At 32.5% G+C, this 8,880-nt stretch overlaps 1 protein-coding gene across 2 annotated transcripts; it reads right to left on the minus strand.

Annotated features, from left to right (window-relative positions):
* Positions 1–574: 574 nt before the first annotated feature.
* On the minus strand, positions 575–2,386 carry LOC133285772 (uncharacterized). Of its 2 annotated transcripts, none has more exons than XM_061483053.1 (3): positions 2,231–2,386; positions 1,913–2,003; positions 575–1,220 (listed from the first exon to the last, which is right to left on the minus strand). In XM_061483053.1, exons 2-3 carry the CDS (start codon positions 1,941–1,943, stop codon positions 817–819), a joined length of 435 nt encoding a protein of 144 aa, XP_061339037.1. In that variant the 5' UTR covers positions 1,944–2,003; positions 2,231–2,386; the 3' UTR covers positions 575–816. The 2 variants fall into 2 exon arrangements, with proteins under 2 accessions (XP_061339037.1, XP_061339036.1); XM_061483052.1 differs by having other exon boundaries at positions 575–1,235.
* Positions 2,387–8,880: the final 6,494 nt, after the last annotated feature.

Below are 8,880 nucleotides of genomic sequence, written 5' to 3' on the forward strand. Positions count from 1 at the left end.
TTGGACTGTAAAGTTGTATTTCTTTTCTTTTTTCTTTTTTCAGAAAAAAAATAAAGAATGCTTGCTACTTAGGACATAATTGAAAGATTGGCTAAGGAAAAACCAAGAATGAGATTTTAAGTAGTTTCTAAGAAATTATGAGAATAAATGTTAGTGCCAACCTTGAAAGAAAAAATAAAATATAACGAAAGAAAAGATTTATCAAAAGTAAAGTGAAAGTTTAATAACGAGTATATTTATCTTTTTTTGTTTTTTTTTTCAAAGTAGTTTCCAAGAAATTATGAATTTAAATCTTAGTATCACCCTTAGTAAGGAGAAATATAAGGCAAAGAAAAGGGTTATTATAAGGCGAAGATTTAATAAAGAAAATCGTTATCTTCTTTTATATTTTGTTCAACTATAAAGCTTAATAAAGAAAATCGTTATCATCTTTCTATTTTTTGTGTAATAATAACAATTAGGTCTTATTCTATTAAATTTCACCCAATATATCTACTCCATCAGCTATTATTTATTTATTTTCAAAGAATACATACTACGAAAAACAAATACTCATTCAAGAAGAAAGAGAAATAAATCATCTATTTTTTGCTAGCCTTCCCAAGGACAAACTAAACAGTAACTAACAGACCAACTATTTTTGCAAGAAAATCATTTAGAGGTAATATTACTAACAAGATATTTTTCAGCATCATGTGACCATTTGAATTTAACAAGCACCAGTTAATATTAGACAGAAACGCATTATGACCCCCCACCCCCAAGTTAAAAACAACAAAAAGTAGCCAACACTAGTGCATATAACAGCAACAATATTTATTCCCCCTTTGTAGCACCAGTCCAGCCAAGGCCAGGCCTACTTACTTCACCCTGTGGTTCTTCATAATCTCGTGCATCACGGATTGAAGCTTCAAAGTCAGTAGAATCACTGGCAACAGGAAGCAAGCTACTGATATCATCTCTGGCACCAAATCCTCCAGCCCGAATAACATCATCAGATGTTATGGATGCCTCCATGTTAACATCCCCAGATGCATCAATTTCCTTAAGTGTACCCTTTTGACAATTTTCTTCATCTTTCCAATCAGCTATCTTTGTCTCTGCAACATCTCCTGAGGCTCTTGTAAAATTTTTCAAAGCATCTTTGCCATCAATCTCAGAACGACTGGTGTCAGCAAATATGTCCTCCACAGGAGTGCTCTCATTATTATCCCTTGAACCTGCACTTACAAAGTCTTTAACAAGGGCATCACTAAGTAAAGGGGGTCCAATTAAATAAAATCCAATTCCAGATTATCCCAAAAGCAGTTTGAAACAAATTCAAATAAATGTATCATGCAGCGCAAGATCATCCCTCTATAATTAAAAATATACTATGCAGAAAGAAAATGTTGAAACAGGTGCTTACACCCACTTGAATTGATCAAAAAACTTATCCAAATATTAATTTTATTTATAGCCTTTGCAAATAGTTACATGACTTACATTTCACTTGAACAAATAGCATGCTGACAGTGTTCTAACACGCATTATACTACAGCTCCAAAGTCATAAACTTATTGCAATGAAAAAATACATATAAAGGAACTCATACTAAGACTTCAAAAGGCCAAAATAACAAAGAAAAGTGTAAAATAGTCTCCGAATGAATAGTCTAAAACAGGTTAGCATGTAATGCTTCACTCATTGATTCAATTCTTTCCTTCGAGTAAATAAATAAATTTGATTCCCTTACTTAAATTGTTATGATGTCTCAACCAATTTTCAAGGCTTCATTACATCTCTACAAACATTCGTTCATAAATTCATCAGAGTAAATTGATTGACATAATTTAAATTCCATATGGAAAAGTGCTTGAAGTGAGCTTCTTCAGATAAAAAAAAATTCAAAAAAATTAATGATAGCACTCACCATGCATCATTTTATCTGATTCGTACTCCATGGAAGATTAAAACTAGGGCTGAATCCTCCACATTCCACAAAATCTTCTGAAATCCTTAACCTGCAGAAAAAAGTAAATTCAAATAGAAGTAGTTTGATGTGGTACAATTACTATACGATAGAGAAGGAATTGAGTCTAATAGATGTTCAAATTCAAGATATTGTGTTCTTATAGGAGAAAACCTAGTTTCCTATCAGAGTAAGAAACAATATATATGGTTGTTAAGCAAGCATAGAAGAAAAATACAAAAATTTGAACTTGAATAGAAGAGAAGAATAAAGCAGAACCTGAACGAAAGTGAAAGTGAAACACAGATTCTGGAGTTTGCGCTGCCGTTTATGTGAAGCTCCGTGACCGGACGAGTGAAAGACACGAGCCACGTGGGTGTCTCATAGTCGATTACTCTTTAGTACTTCAGTAGTATGTACATGGGGTGTGACACATCAGCCCACAGATTTTTTTAAGGGGGTAGTTGAGGAGAAAATTTTTTAATATTAAGAAAATGTAATTGATAAAGAAATGATTGGAAAGTGAGTTTGGTAAGAAAATATAAAAAAAGTTGTTTGGTTGGAAACAAATTTAATCCGGCAAATTAGGTAAGATCTATGATGTCTATGTTTGATTTGAAGTACAATATAAATAGAGAAATAAGTGACAATTACAAAAATATCTCTGTTTCTAAATAACTGTAAATTACTCAAGATTTCATCCATAAACGCTATCAGCAAGCAACAAATGTTCAAGGTCAGCAAGCAACAAGATTTCATCCATATCTATGCACCATTCTTTGCAAAGTCAGCAAGGAGTGCATTGCTCAACGAAATGACAATAGCCGCCTATCTATATAAAACCACCTCCAACAATACTTTCTAAAAGTGTCAAAGTCTAGCATTTTTTCACAAAATTGAAAATGCTATGCATCATGGTTGCCCGGAGAATTAGCCAAATCTCTGTCTACCAAACAAGTGCAAAGTAGATTGCCAACTTCATTTGCATGGGTAATTTGAAAAACCCCTCAACCAAACACCACCTTAAGAGAAAAAATATAATGATATGTTCGCTTTTTCAGCAGTTACAGCATATGAACTATTTGCAATAAATCTAATATGATGTTATTTTGGAGCAAAAATCATGGTTTTTTTATAATTCTAATTTATTTCAAGGTTGTTATAGTCTTTATAATTATAACTAGTGTATTACCTGTGCTGATGCACGGGAGAAAAAAATCGATTTGTTTGTCTCGTAAAAGTTTTCCTAAATTTAAAATAAATATTATGAATAATATTTTTTGTTAAAATATAAGAGCATGATGTAAGAATAAACAAAAAAGATATATCTTTCTTCAGTCTCAAATTAAATAACGATGTTGAGCTGCACTATAAAACATATTCACATATGCAGGTAACAAAACATGTATTATTGTTATCAAAAAAAAAAAAAAAACATGTATTATTAACACGAGGATGATAAAATAAAAAAGATTAATTAATAAAGACTTAATTAAAATTCAAAATATCCAAGTGATTTTCAACTTAATATAATATAGTTGTAATAAAAAAAATTTAAACGTTGTGCTTGACATCAAGGTAATAAGAAAGATGCGTAACGTATACTTGCAAAAGTGACAAAACCCATTACGCGATTCACTCTTGATGCTTCCTCCTGTTAGAAATGAATGATAAATATTCTATAAATAAAAGTGTGGAAAAAGAAACATGACTTTGAGAGTAAAAAACAATAGCATTATAGCAATACATGCATTTCATGATTAAGGGTACTATTTGTAACACGACCATTTTCATCAAGTATCCATATAATCAATCAAGCAAAATTAAAATAGAAAGTAGCAATCAACAAAGGCTTAATTAAAATATAGAATAGGGAAGTGATTTGCAACCTAATATTATATGTCTGTAATAGAGTCCAAGCATAATAAACATAAACACGCAACATGTGATCAAAAAATATCTAAATGTTGTGCTTGACATGAAGGTAATAAAAAAGATGTCGAACCTATACTTGCAAAAGTTATAAAACTCATTCCGTGATGCACTCGTGATGCTTCCCCCTCTTCGAAATGAATGATAAATTATCTATGAATGAAAAATATGAAAAAAGAAACATGAAATATTAACGATACAGACTAAAGACAAATTATAAACCAAGAACAATATATTACCTCAGATAATAATCTTCCCAATGTTTTTGGCAGTTCTTACAGTACCACTTCTCAAAATCCTCACAAACGAAAAATGGACATTTTTTGCAAGAATTGTACCACCAGTTGTATTTGCTCTCAATAGATTTTATAGTCTCATACGTGATGCACGTCGTGACCTTAAATATAGCCATCGCGGGTAAACAGGAAACATCATCCATACAGACTTGATATAATTCAAGAAAAGCAAAAAACAGAAATTCGATATTTACCTCACCACAAAGCTTCACACCACTGATAGACTTCTTTTCAGTCTCCTTAAGAAAATCATTTTCGAAAGAATAGGAGGACTGAGTAGACAACTGAGTCATCCTCAAACTACTTTCCACACCATCAGCCGAAAGACTATAAAGCAAAAATTCATAACACCATAAATGCAAAAATTCATAACACCATAAATGAATAACCGAATAAATTGTAACATGAGTTCAAGAACAACGAACACACCATTTTTTGAACTCAACGATCTCTGGCACATTCGAATCCATGACAATCCTTGTTGTATATTTTGTATTTGTTATCCCGACCTTACTTATCGAGTTGAAAATATTAGATAAAAACCGAATACAGAAGCCAAAATTATAATAACGTGAATAAAAACCGATTATAGAAGCCAAAATTTGAAATAACGTTTCGTTTGGAAAAAACATACCCTTAAAATATTTATCCTTCCTAGTTGGACTATCACGACGTTATGAGGAGTGTCGCTGTTTTCCAAAAAAGATTGCACCTCATCCACATAATGCTCCCACAAAGTGCTCTCCAGCTTGTGACCCCTACACATGAGTTGCAGCAAGAACAACGTTAATACACGAAAAATATAAGCTAACAGAGCTTGACAAAATTATTTTATTTAACTCAAAAATTTTAAATACCTCAGGTTGTCAAGCTCTAACACTACCATTTTCGCCTTCCTACTAGAAACCACACGATCACAAACTTCCCCAATTCCTGAGATTAAACCAATGACGTCTACAAAAAAAAGAGGGCAGCAAAGAGTTCGTAAAAAAAATGCAATAATTAAAAAATGGACAATAGTAAGGAAAAATATATTAGCCACTAAATAAGGGGAGTTAGATGTTTCTTTCTCAAAGATGTTGTAATCAACAAAATCAAATTCACTCGCAGAAATATTAGAATCAACAATTGATTTAACATCAGTCCTCAAGTTGAAAGACAAACGATATTGATGCTTGGTTGGCCTGAACACATCGCTATTGAATCCAACTCCAATTTTTTTTATAAAATAGCACTTTTCTTCGTGGATTTTCTTTCGCACCTGCAAGGAACCATTGACAATGGCGTGGATCCTACCACCCTACAAAAGAATGGAGCCAACTTACATCAATAACGTTAATTAAAATGATCAGAACAAAGATGGAAGATTTAAAAAACGCAGACAACAACCTGTTCATCCAATAAAACCATTTCAACATTGTTGTCAAAATCTTTACGTTGAAAGTTAGGAACTTTTCAAGCCCGAACCACCTTCACCTTAATCCTCCAGTCCTCCTTGGCAGGATTGACATCCTTCAAAAAATTATATTTTGAAAACATATTTTTTGTAAGACGAAAAAAGAGAGAAGCAAGAAATGATTTCGTTGAGGAAGCAATGCGCAAACAGCTGATATTTGGCAGCAGCAAAAAAAGAAAAAATAAAGAGAAGGAACAAAATCGTCCCCAAGCGTTGGTATAGAATACAAAGCAGATGTATTTTTTAAATTATTTAACAAAACCAATGCAGAAAGTAGCTCAACATTAAATGAATTGCCTGCCACCATTCAGAATTAAAAAATCAAATTTAAAATTTCAAGTTAAAATTCAAATTCAAATTTGGAAATTCAGAAAGCAGTGAGATATTAATAATAATTTTTAGAAAGCAGAGGTACATTAAATGAGTTGTCTGCCACCAACATTTATAACAAATATTGACCATTGATTTAAATTAAGAAATCTTGTACATCGATTTGCTCTTGAAAAATTGATTTTGTTTTATAATTATTTTATTCACTGATTTACCAAAGAAGAAAAGGTTTTTAAAATTTTGTAGTGTGAACACAAAGCTGAAAGTGAAGGAGAAAGCGACAGTCAGCAAACTTGCCAAAGAATGGAATTCCTTTAGAATATAAGATTTTGTAATATTTCAATCCCAAAACGATGTCGTTTTAGGAGTAAATGTAAATAACTTATCTACAGTAATTGCAGAAATATTTTTCTGATAATTTTAATATTATAATTATATATTTTTTGAAGTATATAATTATAATGGAATAATGACCAAAATGCCACTATTAACCAAGTTTTTTTATCCAAATATCATGCAAACAGTGTTATTTCCCAATATGCCACGTGGGCAAGTTCGCTGGGCACTGTAGTGAACTCAGTTTGCTAATGTGTCACGTTTCTGATGGACACCAAGGTTGGTTGCAACATATAATCCAACCAGTGACATTTTGCTTTGTCTTTTGCAACCAAGTTCGCTATCCCATGTAGCGAATTTGGTGTCCACCAGAAACGTGACACATCAACAAATTGAGTTTGCTACAGTGCCCAACGAATTTGCTCATGTGACATATTGGAAAATAATATTGTTCGCGTGACATTTGGATAAATTTTTTAATAAATAGTGACATTTTGATCGGTGTTCCTAATTATAATACTACGGTCTCACTGCAATGGTAATACTGAAAATTTGTTCCTCATATTCTGTGTTTTGGCAATGCTGCAAAGGACACATTACGTGTCAACGACAAAATTTAAGGTCGTGTTTGATTATTTTTCATTCTACGAGTTTTTTTTAAGGGGCTTAAACTTCTCATTTAATATAAGATGAATTTTTTTTTTCCGCAGACTTATAGGGAAAAGTGCTTTTCATCCTTTTTTTCTAATTAAATAATAGGTCACATTTCAAAATTTGTGTTTACAACATGAAATCCCACTTTTCTTGTCACATAAAAAGTGATTTTCCTTTTTTTTTTAATATATAATCTATCGATTCATTAATAACTCGATTAGTTGTATTTGAGTTGGGTAAGACTATACAAAATTACAAATGATACCAAATTTTTAATCAAAGCTGCATTTCTAAAAACTCGAATTCAAAATAACTAATAAGTTAGACCAACCCTTTATTGACGTATTTGCTTCTATTCTTAATGATTATAAGGTGATGGACCTTGGCTGTTTGGGCTCTAAATTTACTTGGAGAGGGTCAAAATGGCTGCACTTGGAGAGAGTTTATAAGAGACTGGATCAGGTTTGTGCTAATGCTGATTGGAGAACTAATTTTGATGAAGCCATTGTGAGAACTTTACCTAGGCTCAATTCAGATCATAACCCATCATGCTCTCTCTTATCCCTTTTGATAAGACTTGGAGAGAAAGACCATTTAGGTTTTTGGCTTCTTGGCAAGATCATGAATCCTTTCCCCCTTTCCTCAACAATACTTGGTTTCCTAATTCTAAAATTACCACCTGCCTCTCTAATATTGTTCCTCATATTAAAAGCTGGAATAAACAAGTCTTTTGTTGTATCCAAGCTAAGAAAGATTTTCTTTTGAAAAAGCTTTTTGATACCCAACAAAATATTTTAAATTGAAATGATGAAGATCTGTCTAGCCGGGAGAACAGTATTCAAGAGGAGCTGAATTTAATTCTTGAGCAAGAAGAAGTGTTGTGGTTTCAAAAAGCTAGATTCAAGTGGATAGCTAATGAGGATATGAATACAAAATTCTATCATACTACCACTATCATTAGAAGAGCTAGGAACATAATTGCGGAGCTAAAGAACGATAAGGGGCACTTTGTAAGGGATGAAGCTAATTTTATTAATTTAATACATTCCTTTTATGCTAATCTTTTCACTGAAGAAGTGCTCATGAGACTGTGGCATAACACCTGCACTGGATGGCCTGATATTGAGGAGTTTGAGCTCAAAACATTGGAGAAGAGAATTTTCTATAGTGATATCAAAGATACTTTTTTTAATATGGGGGGCCCTTAAAGCCCCTAGACCAGATGGTTTTCAAGCTTTATTTTTCCAGAAGAATTGAAATTTAGTTGGGCAGCAAACCTATGATTTTATTTAGTTTTTATGGAATAATCCGGCTAGTATCAAAGAGATTAATTAGAATTTTCTGTTTTTGATTCCGAAGCTGAAAAAATCGAAGAAAATTGCCCAGTTCAAACCTATAGCATTATGTTCGGCGCTCTATAAAAGGATTAGCAAGACCATTGTTAACAAGTTAAAACCTCTCCTTAAAAAGTTTATATCTCCTCATCAGGTAAGCTTATTTCTTAATAGACAAATACAAGACAACATTGCCCAAGAGATGGTGCCTTCTATGAGTAAAATGAGGGGTAATAGAGGTTTTCTTGCAATTAAAATTGACCTTGAGAAAGCATATGATCGAATATCTTGGTCCTTTATCCACAATGTTCTCATGGAATTAAAGCTTCTTGCCTCCTTGATCAATATTATCATGCATTGTATATCCTCTTCAAATCTGGAAATTCTTTGGAATGGCTCCAAAGCTGATTCGTTATCTCCTCGTAAGGGCCTAAGACAAGGAGATCCTATATCCTTTTACATTTTTGTCCTTTGTATGGAGAAATTATCTCATTTAATTGAATGTAGAGAGAGAAACACAATGAGAGGGAAAAAGAGAATGAGAAAGAGATAGAGAGAGGGAGAGGAGTTGGGGTGGGGGGGGGGATTATA

The sequence above is a fragment of the Gastrolobium bilobum genome, unplaced genomic scaffold (genome assembly GCF_033153095.1).
Source record: "Gastrolobium bilobum isolate Gb01-03AN ecotype WA unplaced genomic scaffold, APGP_CSIRO_Gbil_v1 utg1991, whole genome shotgun sequence".
In the NCBI taxonomy this organism is placed as follows: Eukaryota; Viridiplantae; Streptophyta; class Magnoliopsida; order Fabales; family Fabaceae; genus Gastrolobium; species Gastrolobium bilobum.